General features: G+C 38.7%; 1 protein-coding gene across 1 annotated transcript; it reads left to right on the top strand.

Moving 5' to 3' along the window:
• Nucleotides 1-82: 82 nt before the first annotated feature.
• LOC130951506 (coatomer subunit alpha-1-like) lies at nucleotides 83-5,402 on the top strand. The gene is made up of 4 exons (XM_057880172.1): nucleotides 83-280; nucleotides 400-635; nucleotides 1,317-1,811; nucleotides 2,086-5,402. The coding sequence occupies exons 2-4, from the start codon at nucleotides 428-430 to the stop codon at nucleotides 5,034-5,036; spliced, it is 3,654 nt and encodes a 1,217-aa protein (XP_057736155.1). The 5' UTR covers nucleotides 83-280; nucleotides 400-427; the 3' UTR covers nucleotides 5,037-5,402.
• Nucleotides 5,403-13,697: the final 8,295 nt, after the last annotated feature.

Below are 13,697 nucleotides of genomic sequence, written 5' to 3'. Positions count from 1 at the left end.
AAAAATATATTTAAACATATTTAAAATTGAATAAATTCACTCAAAAAAGTAAAAAACCATTCCAAAGAAACACGAAGTAATTTGGCATGTGTTGAAGAGTTTCATGTAATCCAAAATTTTGATGGTAAAAATAAGAGCAAGGTGACTGACCCAAGTTCTTAGATCTAAGCTCCACACTATTCAAACCCCTTTCTCCTTCATTTCTCTTCCCATTTTGGATCTGAACTTGTTCTTCTTCCCTCTTCTCTCCACGCATGCATTAGCCCTAACCTCATCTCAGGTAACTAACTCCTACTCTCCCTTCCCCTCAACTCTTCAATTCTTCAATTTCCACTTTCACTGCATACTTCGCTCGATCGATCCACCGCTTCGATTTCATTTGACGGTGTTTCCTCGCAGAGGAGATCGCTAGTTTCCATTGGAGAAGATGCTGACTAAGTTCGAGACGAAGAGTAACAGAGTGAAGGGCCTCAGCTTCCACCCCAAGAGGCCATGGATCCTCGCCAGTCTTCACAGTGGAGTTATCCAGCTATGGGATTACCGCATGGGAACCCTAATTGACAAGTTCGACGAGCACGATGGTCCTGTTCGAGGGGTTCATTTCCACTACTCTCAGCCTCTATTCGTTTCCGGAGGTTACTCATAACCCTTGATTCATTACGATTTCCTTGTTCTAGATTACTTTCATGCTCTGTTTTTTCTGCTTTTTCATCTGCATCTGTGTTCCATTGAGTTTTTGTGGATCTGTGATTGTTTAATGCCATATTGTTTGTTCTTTTGTCCTACCGTAGATCCATTTAAATGGGTCGGGAGAGTAAGAGAGGGAGGGTTGTGAAAAAGATTGCTTTTGATAGAATACTAGTTTCATCCATTTTTTTTAATACTGTTTGATGGTTGTTGTGTTTTGTGTATCGAGGCATGAAGAGGAAGAAGTTTATGTAGTCTATCTCTTTGGATCTGATACTTGGTAATATACTAATATGTTGCACCAATACAAATATGATTATTAAATGATATAAGTTTGTTTAAGTGTAGAACACAAATACAGAGATATAAATTAAATATGTATGTATACATTTCTAAACAACAAAAAATTCAAATAGAGTACAAAAATATTTAAAGATGAAACTTAGTTAGGTATACAAGAGAAAAGGTATCGTCACAATGTTGATGTGTTTTTTGCTTTCAACTATAGATTGCGCTATGATAGTATAGATGGTATCTTGTTCTAATGATTGGGGTTTTCGTGTGATTCTATTTCCGACAGTCTTCTTTGTCTGTTTTTTTTTTTATTTTTTTATTTCCCCATTGGGCAGGTGATGATTACAAGATTAAGGTTTGGAACTACAAGCTGCATAGGTGTTTGTTCACTCTTCTAGGACACCTTGATTATATTCGTACGGTGCAATTTCATCATGAGAACCCATGGATTGTGAGTGCGAGTGATGATCAGACCATTCGCGTTTGGAACTGGCAGTCACGTACCTGTATATCTGTTTTAACTGGCCATAATCATTATGTTATGTGTGCCTTGTTCCATCCAAAGGAGGACCTTGTTGTGTCGGCCTCTCTGGATCAGACTGTTCGTGTTTGGGATATTTCTTCTCTCAAGAGAAAAAATGCGTCTCCTGCGGATGACCTACTGCGGCTGAGTCAGATGAACACAGATCTTTTTGGCGGTATTGATGCAGTTGTTAAGTATGTGTTGGAAGGTCATGACCGGGGAGTCAATTGGGCTTCATTTCATCCTACACTGCCTCTTATTGTTTCGGGAGCAGATGATCGGCAAGTAAAGCTTTGGAGGATGAATGGTAAAATATGAAACCACTTGGTCCTAGTTACACTGAGGATATCCCTGTCTTTCCATATCTTATTTTAAATATTGAGCTGATCTGAATTCCTTATAGTATCATTGGTTTTCTAATAATTGTGCAGAGGAACATAGATATATTTATTTTGAGCTAAATGTTATGTCTAGCCTCGGTTGATGGATGCTTGAAATATTGTAGACTATGCTGTATAGGGAAAAGGAAACTTGATACCATTTAAATTTATGCTACTTATAAAATATTTCTCTCTTTTCAGACACAAAGGCATGGGAAGTGGACACTTTGAGAGGACACATGAATAATGTTTCGTGTGTAATGTTCCATGCAAAACAGGATATTATAGTCTCAAATTCTGAAGATAAAAGTATTCGTATATGGGATGCAACAAAGCGAACTGGAATTCAAACATTCCGCCGAGAGCATGATCGGTTTTGGATTCTTGCAGCCCATCCTGAAATGAACCTGTTGGCAGCTGGTCATGACAGCGGCATGATTGTTTTCAAGCTGGAGAGAGAAAGGCCAGCATTTGTAGTCAGTGGGGATACGTTGTTCTACACAAAAGAACGGTTCTTGTGTTCTTATGAATTCTCCACTCAAAGAGACACACAAATCCTTCCATTTCGAAGACCAGGCTCCCTAAGCTTGAATCAAAGTCCTAAGACTCTTTCCTACAGCCCAACTGACAATGCATTTCTTCTGTGTTCAGATGTGGATGGTGGATCTTATGAGTTATATTGCATAACAAAGGACAGCTATGGTAGGGGTGATTTGCAGGATGCTAAAAAAGGTCATGGAGGATCAGCAGTCTTTGTGTCCCGGAATCGGTTTGCCGTGCTTGAGAAGGGCAACAATCAAGTCCTTGTAAAAAATTCGAAGAATGAGACTGTTAAAAAAAGTGCCCTTCCAATTGCCACTGATGCAATATTCTATGCAGGAACTGGGAACGTACTGTGTAGATCAGAGGATAGGGTTGTAATATTTGATCTTCAGCAGAGGATTGTTCTTGGTGAACTTCAGACTCCTTTCATCAAATATGTTGTCTGGTCCAATGACATGGAACATGTTGCTTTGCTCAGCAAACATGCCATTATAATTGCCAGCAAGAAACTTGTGCACCAATGTACTCTCCACGAGACAATCCGTGTAAAAAGTGGAGCCTGGGATGATAATGGAGTTTTCATTTATACAACACTGAACCACATTAAATACTGTCTTCCCAATGGAGATAGTGGGATAATAAAAACACTGGACATTCCAATTTATATCACAAAGGTTTCTGGAAACACAATCTTTTGCTTGGATCGTGATGGAAAAAGCAGAGCAATAATTATTGATGCAACCGAGTATATTTTTAAGCTTTCCCTCTTGAAGAAGAGATATGATCATGTCATGAACATGATAAGGAACTCACAGCTCTGTGGACAAGCCGTGATTGCTTATCTCCAACAGAAGGGCTTTCCCGAGGTTGCACTCCATTTTGTGAAAGATGAGAGGATTCGTTTCAATTTGGCTTTAGAGAGTGGGAACATTCAAACTGCAGTTGCATCAGCTACAGCAATTGATGAGAAAGATCACTGGTATCGTTTGGGGGTTGAGGCTCTTCGCCAAGGCAATGCTGGCATAGTGGAGTATGCTTACCAGAGGACAAAAAATTTTGAGCGATTATCTTTCTTGTATCTTGTCACTGGTAACTTGGAGAAACTTTCAAAGATGTTGAAAATAGCTGAAGTTAAGAATGATGTGATGGGCCAGTTTCACAATGCTTTATATTTGGGTGATGTTCGAGAACGTGTTAAGATCTTGGAGAATGTAGGCCATTTGCCCCTTGCTTACATCACTGCATCAGTCCATGGCCTGCATGATGTTGCTGAGCGGCTTGAAGCTGAACTGGGAGATGATGTTCCATCTTTGCCGGAGGGAAAAGTTCCATCTCTCTTGATGCCGCCATCACCTGTCATGTGTGGAAGTGATTGGCCCCTCCTTAGGGTCATGCGAGGCATGTTTGATGGTGCATTTGACAATGCAGGTAGGGGAGTTGCTGATGAAGAAGAGTATGAAGCTGCTGATGCAGATTGGGGCGAGGAGCTTGACATTGTTGATGTGGATGGCATACAAAATGGAGATGTTGCTGCTATCCTGGAGGATGGAGAAGTAGCTGAAGAAAATGATGAAGAAGGTGGATGGGAGATGGAAGATTTAGGTCTGGGCCCTGAAGAGGACACCCCAAGAGCTGCTAATAGCGCTTCTTCAGTTTTTGTGACTCCGACACCTGGTATGCCAGTAAGCCAGATATGGATTCAGAAATCATCTCTTGCTGCTGATCACGCAGCTGCTGGAAATTTTGAGACTGCAATGAGGTTATTGAACCGGCAGCTTGGAATAAGAAATTTTACCCCCTTGAGATCTATGTTTATTGATCTCCATAGTGGCAGTCATTCGTATCTGCGTGCATTTTCTTCTGCTCCAGTCATATCACTTGCTATTGAAAGAGGCTGGACTGAGTCATCCAGTGCTAATGTGAGGGGCTCACCAGCACTGCCTTTCAAATTCTCTCAACTTGATGAAAAGCTTAGAGCTGGTTATAAGTTAACTACTGCTGGAAAATTCACCGAGGCTCTTCGGACATTTGTTAACATTCTTCATACAATTCCTTTAGTGGTCGTTGAGTCAAGGAGGGAAGTGGATGAGGTGAAGGAACTGATTATCATAGTCAAAGAATATGTTTTGGGTCTGCAGATGGAACTGAAGAGGAGGGAAATCAAGGACAATCCGGCAAGACAGCAGGAACTCGCAGCTTATTTCACTCACTGCAACCTTCAGACACCTCACTTGAGGTTAGCCTTGCAGAATGCCATGACCGTCTGTGTCAAGGCAAAGAACCTTGCAACAGCTTATAACTTTGCCAGGAGGCTACTTGAAACAAATCCCACTGTTGAAAGCCAAGCAAAGGCAGCAAGGCAAGTGATTGCAGTTGCAGAAAGAAGTATGACTGATACAACAGAGTTGAACTATGATTTCAGAAACCCATTCGTAATTTGCGGTGCAACCTATGTGCCAATCTATCGCGGACAGAAGGATGTCTCTTGCCCATATTGTACTTCCCGATTTGTGCCAAGCCAGAAGGGGGAGCTGTGTACTGTTTGTGATCTTGCGGTGGTAGGGGAAGATGCTTCTGGACTGCTTTGTTCGCCTTCCCAGATACGTTGATTGAGCTGTATGACCAGGAACATTTTTCTCAAATCTCGTTTCAGGTAAATTTACAGCACTAGATAGGCCCTCTTTAATAGATCTATATTTCTCATGGCACTGTTGTAGAAGCTAGAAATTGTCAGGAGGAATTAATTCACTTTTTTGCATTCCCTTGTGCTTAGTTTAGTTGCCAGTTATTTTCATTGTAATAAATACATTTCGTATCCTGAGGGGTGGTTTTAAGTTTTTCATACACAAGTGAAAGGTTGTACTTAGATTAAGACTTGCAATTTGTAGTTCTATCTTGTAAGGTGGTACATATTAATTTGCGCTTTGGGGTTCACTAAGAAAAAAGAAATGTTGTTACCACTTCGTTTGAGCTTTTGTTTGATTGTGTATTGACTTGTGGCTCTGCATATTTTCTTGTGTTGCAGTTAATTCTTTGTGGATTTTGTCAACTAATGTCCTCGTTAATTTTTTTTTCCTTTCAATAAATAAGTTTTGACATTAAGCACCCTAACAAGTACGGCGTTTGTTACCTAATCCTGTTCTTTATTAATGTTACATCGTGTGTTTTGACCTATGATGCATGGACAGGATACCGGGCATGTGAATTTAAAATTTTTATAAGACATAGGAACATGACATATATATAAAATATAACCATTTTTTAGATAAATTGTAATAATATTTTAGTATTTTATTAATATTAAAATATAAATTAAATTTTTAATATCTTTTTGTAATTATATAAATATTTAGTTTTTTTTTGTTTTAATAATTAATAATATATATTATTTTTAAACTTATTTTAAGAATACATATTAAGAATAAGATTAGATACGTTGACACGTGATGATATTTAAATGTGTTTAAATATGTTTGGAAAAGAATTTTTTATTTTTTATCAAGGCATGGTTTGGACACAGAAAATATGTGTCAGACAAATGTCGATGAATGTTATATCCAAAACATGTTTTGACACGCGAATATGGCAAAAACAAGTATTTCTAATTGAATTGTTGAACAACTTCCTTTGAAATTGTTCTATAGTTCAAATGTAAAATTAATATATATGTGTGTTATGTGGTAGCACCGGTAGTAGTGGCTAAAGATGCCCAAGATTTGACCAACCAATAATTTAAGGACAAGTGGCAAGAGGAGTTCTGTGGATGTAGTGAATCAATGTTGCATTATGTAACTGGCTTTTAGATAAGTAAATATCGTTTATTCTAGGTGATTCTAGGTGAGCCTATAATTGTATGGACAAACACCAATTAAATTAAAAGCATGTTTGGTCTCCAAAAAAAAAAAAGATAAATGAATGAATTTTGGACTTTGGACACAAACCATATAGTAATTTGGAGAGGCCAATATGGATGAAAAACGAAAATTAAAAGAAGGTAATAATTTAACGTATTTTTTGCACTTTGAAAATTAAGATTAATTATGGTTATGGAAGTTCCTAAGTGTCGTTTGTTTTTGTCATAATTTTATATTACTACAATACTGAACCATCTTCTCTATCTCCCGCTGCCGATTGCCCTTTCTCTGTCTCTAGTGACCGTGTAACACTTCTTTCGTCGTCATCCGTTGAGTTCATGCTCCATCCATCAATCCATTAGACGCAGAAATCAGAACTTCCTTCTCTATGACTTTCCATCTCAAATTGGCAGCACTGTGTAAAGAAATTCTCATTCTTAAAAAGGCTAACTATTAATACCAAAGACCAGGGACAAGATATCTGATTAGCAGAACGGCTAACAGGACAGATCGATAGCGGAATTAAGTTAATTACTACAATTAAATTAATCACTATCAACAAAACAAAAACAACAGAAGCCACATTGGAGGACTCTTGTGGCTGTTCACTCACTTCCAAAATGTCATTCATATTGTGATCCATGGCAATGCCATAAGATCTTCTGTGCTTCTTCTTTAGGCACACATCTACGGATTACTCCGTTTGCACATCTCTTGAAGAGATATGGTTCATCCCAAAGATAGTACTTTGCATCTGTGATCAATTTCTTTGATTGCTGCCTACTATACTCTTTGGGTATGAATCTCACAGCCTTGTAGTTTGCAATGTCTGCAAACCATGGTACTTCCTGGATGGCAAAGAGTTGCTCATCCGGAAAGTTTTCAGAAATCTCAGTAAGAGGGAGGGACGCCCCTTCTACTAGTTCTATTCGGGACAGGTGATCTGCTACTTGGTTCTCTGTCCCTTTTCTGTCTCTTATTTCTATATCAAACTCTTGCAGAAGCAACACCCATCTTATGAGTTTGGGTTTCGAATCCTGCTTTGTGAGAAGATATTTAAGAGCAGCATGGTCAGTGTACATAATCACTTTTGATCCTACTAAATAAGATCTAAACTTGTCAATGTCGTAAACCACTGCAAGTAACTCTTTTTCTGTGGTTGTGTAGTTCTTCTGTGCGTCATTTAAAATACGACTGGCATAATAAATGACGTGCAGAAGCTTGTCATGCCTTTGTCCCAACACTGCACCAATGGCATGATCACTGGCATCACACATTAGTTCAAATGGTAATGCCCAGTCTGGTGCAAAGATGACTGGTGCTGTGACCAGCTTAGCTTTCAGAGTCTCAAACACCTGCATACACTCTTTATCAAAGACAAATGGCGTGTCAGCAGCTAGCAGATTACTCAGAGGTTTGGCGATTTTTGAAAAATCTTTTATAAACCTCCTATAGAATCCTGCATGCCCCAGAAAGCTTCTGATTGCCTTAACACTGGCAGGTGGTGGTAATTTTTCAATTACCTCTACCTTAGCTTGATCCACCTCTATTCCCTTGTTCGAAATTTTGTGCCCAAGGACAATTCCTTCAGTCACCATAAAGTGACATTTCTCCCAGTTTAAAACCAGGTTAGTCTCTTGGCACCTCTTTAGAACAAGTGCTAGATGGTCAAGACAGGAGCTGAATGAGTCTCCAAATACTGAAAAGTCATCCATGAAGACTTCCAGAAAATTTTCCACCATATCAGAGAAAATAGAGAGCATGCACCTTTGAAAGGTTGCAGGTGCATTACACAGACCAAATGGCATCCTTCTGTATGCAAATACTCCGGATGGACATGTGAATGCTGTTTTCTCTTGATCCTGGGGATCTACTGCAATTTGATTATAACCTGAATATCCATCCAGGAAGCAGTAGTATTCATGATATGCTAGTCTTTCTAGCATTTGGTCTATGAATGGTAAAGGAAAATGATCCTTTCTGGTAGCTGTATTGAGCCTTCTGTAATCAATACACATACACCACCTTGTAACTGTTCTTGTAGGAACCAGTTCATTCTTTTCATTATGAACTACTGTCATGCCACCCTTCTTAGGGACGACATGAACAGGGCTTACCCAGGGGCTATCAGAAATAGGATAAATGATCCCAGCCTCTAGTAATTTAGTGACCTCCTTCTGCACCACTTCTTTCATGGCCGGATTTAGCCGCCTTTGTGGTTGAACCACTGGCTTAGCATTATCCTCCAATAGGATCTTGTGCATGCATCTGGCTGGGCTAATGCCCTTAAGATCACTGATAGACCACCCAAGAGCTGTCTTGTGTGTCCTCAACACTTGAATTAGTGCTTCCTCTTCCTGTGGCTCTAAGGTAGAGCTTATGATTACAGGAAAAGTGTCACCTTCTCCCAGAAATGCATATTTCAGGGATGGTGGTAATAGTTTGAGCTCGGGTTTAGGAGGTTTCTCCTCTTCTTGAGGGATTTTCAGAGGTTCTATTATTCTCTCTGGTTCTTCCAGATCAGGCTGAGCATCTTTAAAGATATCCTCTAGCTCTAATTCAAGACTCTCAGTCATATTGACCTCTTTCACCAGAGAGTCAATAATATTAATGCTCATGCAGTCGTTTGGGGTGTCTGAATGCTGCATACCTTTGACAACATTCAACTTAAACTCGTCCTCATTGACTCTCAGGGTTAATTCTCCTTTTTGAACATCAATGAGGGTTCGTCCAGTTGCTAGGAAAGGTCTTCCTAGAATGAGAGTTGCACTCTTGTGCTCCTCCATTTCCAGCACCACCAAAGTCAGTGGGAAAGGCAAATGGTCCAACCTTGACAATCATGTCTTCAATCACGCCTGATGGGTATTTAATGGAGCCATCAGCAAGTTGGAGACATATCCGGGTTGGTTTGACTTCTTCAGTCAAACCAAGCTTTCTGATAGTAGATGCAGGTATTAGGTTGATACTTGCCCCAAGATCACATAGAGCTTGCTTGGTACAAGTACCCTCTAATATGCATGGTATCATAAAGCTTTCGGGATCTTTAAGCTTTTCTGGTAAGCTTTTCAGAATGACTGCACTGCATTCTTCAGTGAGGTAAACTTTTTCAGTTTCTCTCCAATCCTTCTTATGACTTAAGATCTCTTTCATGAACTTAGCATAAGAGGGTATTTGCTCAAGTGCCTTTGCAAACGGAATCTTTATTTTAAGAGTCCTGAGATAGTCTGCAAAGCGGGCAAATTGCTTATCCTGTTCCGCTTGGTGGAGCTTCTGAGGATAAGGCATCTTGGCTTTGTATTCCTCAACCTTAGTTGCTGCAGGTTTATTTCCTACAGAGGTGGTTGGAAAAGCCTTCTTAGAGAGGTTACTATCAGCACTTGTATGTGTCTGATCCCCACTGGCATTTGAATGCCAGGGTTGGAAGCTGGATTGGCATTAGACGCCAATTCCTTACTTGTTTCTGGCGTCTGAATGCCAAAACTGAGCTTCCTTTGGGCGTTCAACGCTAACTTCTTGCCTGTTTCTGGCGTTTGAACGCCAGAACTGAGCATGGGTTGGGTGTTCAACGCCAGCTCTCCACCCTTTTCTGTCGTTTGAGCACTAGAATTATTCCTCTCTGGGCTTTTACTATCCTCAGAGGGATTTTGGGTAGCAGTTTGTTCATTTCTTGGCTTCCTGCTGCCGTGAAGTGAGGTATTTAATATTTTTCCACCTTTTAATTGAACTGCTTGGCACTCTTCTGTTATTTGTTTTAATAATTGCTGTTCTGTTTGCTTCAGCTGTACTTCCATATTCATATTGGCCATTCTTGTGTCTTGTAGTATCTCCTTGAATTTGGCTAGCTGTTTTGTTAGAAAATCTAATTGTTGATTGAATTCAGTAACTTGTTCTGCAGGACTGAGTTCAGCTTTTCTGGAAGGTTCACTACTTAGGTACAGATGCTGATTTCTGGCAACTGTATCAATGAGCTCTTGAGCTTCTTCAATTATCTTTCTCATGTGGATAGATCCACCAGCTGAGTGGTCTAGATAAATCTGAGCTTTCTCTGTAAGCCCATAATAGAAGATGTCTAACTACACCCACTCTGAAAATATTTCAGAGGGGCATTTTCTTAGCATCTCTCTGTATCTCTCCCAGGCATCATAAAGAGATTCATTATCTCCTTGTTTAAAGCCTTGGATGTTCAGCCTTAGCTGTGTCATCCTTTTTGGAGGAAAATATGGATTCAGGAATTTTTCTGACAGCTGTTTCCATGTCCTTATGCTAGCCTTAGGTTGGTTATTTAGCCACCTCTTAGCTTAGTCTTTTACAGCAAATGGAAACAGTAATAATCTGTAGACATCTTGATCTACTTTCTTATCATGTACTGTGTCAACAATTTGTAAAATTTGTGCCAGAAACTCTGTAGGTTCTTCCTGTGAAAGACCAGAATATTGGCAACTTTGCTGCACCATAATAATGAGCTAAGGATTCAACTCAAAACTACTAACTCTGATAGAGGGTATACAGATACTACTCCCATATGAAGCAGTAGTAGGGTTAACATATGACCCCAGAGTCCTTCTGGACTGTTCATTTCCACTTAGATCCATGATGGAGAAAGGGAGATGATGTGGATTTATTTTATTTATTTTATTATATAAGAAAATAATTTTCAAAATAATAAAATAAAATAAAATAAAAACTAAAATAAAAATAAAAAATAAAATATTTGAAAATATTTTATGAAGAATTTTGAAAAAGTGAGGAGAGAGAAAGTGGTTAGGATATTTTTGAAAAGGATATGATTTTAAAATCTTAACAACTAAGATATGATAAGATAAAATTTTGAAATTGAAATCTGAATTTTTATGAAAATTTTTTGAAATATTTGTTTAAAAATAGTTAGAAAAGATATTTTTTATTTTTGAATTTTATTATGAAAGAGAAAAACACACAAAAGACACAAGACTTAAAATTTTTAAATCCAATGCTCCTTGTTTTCAAAAATTTTGGAGGAAAAACACCAAGGCATACCAAACTTAAAAATTTTAAGATCAAAACACAAAGAAGACTCAAGAACACCTTGAAGACTCACAAGAACAACAAGAACAAAAGAAAGAACACCAAACTTAAAATTTTTAGAAAACCAAAATAAAATTTTCGAAAATTAAAGAAAATTAACAAGAAAACACCAAACTTAAAGTTTGGCACAAGATTTAATCAAAGAAAAATTATTTTTGAAAAAGTTTTAAAAGGAAGATACCCAATTGCCAAGAACATAAGCCAACGCTCTAGCCAACTGAGCTATAAATTTAATGTGTTTTAAAAAGGTATTTAAAAATATTTTTTTGAAAACTAAAAATTTGAAAATGCACAAGAAAAACAAGAAAAGACACAAAACAAGACAAACCAAAGATCAACAAGAAAAATTGATAAGAACAATTTGAAGATCAAGGAAGAACAAAGAACATGCAATTCAAAAATTGAAAGACAAAGAAAAGCATGCAATTGACACCAAACTTAAAACATGACACTAAACTCACATAAAAACTAAAAATTAATAAAGAAAAATAATATTTTTGAAAAATTTTTGAAAAGAAAATAAAAGACTCTGACCCAAAAGACAAAATCTTCCTAATATAAGCAACAAGATTTACCGTCAGTTGTTCAAACTCAAACAATCCCCGGCAACGGCGCCAAAAACTTGGTGCACGAAAATTACACTCACACCATGTAATTCCGCACAACTAACCAGCAAGTGCACTAGGTCGTCCAAGTAATACCTTACGTGAGTAAGGGTCGATCCCACGGAGATTGTTGGTTTGAAGCAAGCTATAGTTATCCTATTATTCTTAGTCAGGATACCAATAGGGTTCTTTAGCTTCAATTGTAAAAAGTGAAAGAGCATGAAAAGAGTAATTGTTACGCAATAATGGAGAATGTGTTGGAGTTTTGGAGATGCTTTGTCTTCTGAATCTTTGCTTTCCTACTGTCATCTTCTTCACGCACGCAAGGTTCCTTCTATGGCAAGTTGTGTGTTGGTGGATCACCGTTGTCAATGGCTACCATCCGTCCTCTCAGTGAAAATGGTCCAAATGCATTGTCACTGCACGACTAATCATCTGTCGGTTCTCGATCATGTCGGAATAGGATCCATTGATCCTTTTGCGTCTGTCACTACGCCCAACACTCGCGAGTTTGAAGCTCGTCACAGTTATTCAATCCCTGAATCCTACTTGGAATACCACAGACAAGGCTTAGACTTTCTGGATTCTCAAGAATGCTGCCAATGGATTCTAGCTTATACCACGAAGATTCTGATCAAGGAATCCAAGAGATATTCATTCAATCGAAGGTAGCACGGAGGTGGTTGTCAAGCACGCGTTCATAGATTGAGAATGGTGATGAGTGTCACGGATCATCACCTTCATCATGGTTAAGTACGAATGAATATCTTAAAGAGAAACAAGCGTGTTTGAATAGAAAACAAAAATAATTGCATTAATTCATCAAGACGCTGCAGAGCTCCTCAACCCCAACAATGGAGTTTAGAGACTCATGCCGTCAAAAAGTACAAGGTTCAGATCTAAAAATGTCATAAGGTACACAATAAGTCTCTAAAAGTTGTTTAAATACTAAACTAGTAACCTAGGTTTACAGAAAATGAGTAAACTAAGATAGATAGTGCAAAAATCCACTTATGGGGCCCACTTGGTGTGTGCTGGGGCTGAGACTTGAGCTTCTCACGTGCCTGGGCTGTTTCTGGAGTTAAACGTTAGGTTGTAACCTGTTTCTGGCGTTTAACTCCAACTTGCAACCTGTTTCTGGCGTTCAACGCCAGAATGCAACATGGAGCTGGCGTTAAATGCCAGTTTACGTCGTTTATCGTTGAGCAAAGTATGGACTATTATATATTGCTGGAAATCCCTGGATGTCTACTTTCCAACCCAATTGAGAGCGTGCCAATTGGACTTCTGTAGCTCCAAAAAATCCATTCCGAGTGCAGGGAGGTCAGAATCCAACAACATCAGTAGTCCTTTTTCAGCCTAAATCAGATTTTTGCTCAGCTCCCTCAATTTCATTCAGAAAATACCTGAAATCACAGAAAAATACACAAACTCATAGTAAAGTCCAGAAATATGAATTTTTCCTAAAAACTAATAAAAATATACTAAAAACTAACTAAAACATACTAAAAAATACATGAAATTACCCCCAAAAAGCGTATAAAATATCCGCTCATCAGTAGGCATATGGGCAGGGTTCATCCCGCTTATGCTGAGATGAGATTGTTGATAAGTCACTGGCAACTGGCAAGGACGGTGGTTTAATCCCGCTTGTCGAGGGTGCAGCGCCCGTGTAAGGACGATGGTTTGATCCCGCTTACGGTGCTCATGAACGGTGGTTTGATCCCGCTTGCGTGTTCTGGACAAG

The sequence above is a fragment of the Arachis stenosperma genome, chromosome 9, assembly GCF_014773155.1.
Source record: "Arachis stenosperma cultivar V10309 chromosome 9, arast.V10309.gnm1.PFL2, whole genome shotgun sequence".
NCBI classification, from domain to species: Eukaryota; Viridiplantae; Streptophyta; class Magnoliopsida; order Fabales; family Fabaceae; genus Arachis; species Arachis stenosperma.
The sequence above is the reverse complement of the archived record's forward strand: the minus strand, read 5'-3'. Positions and strand labels throughout refer to the sequence as shown.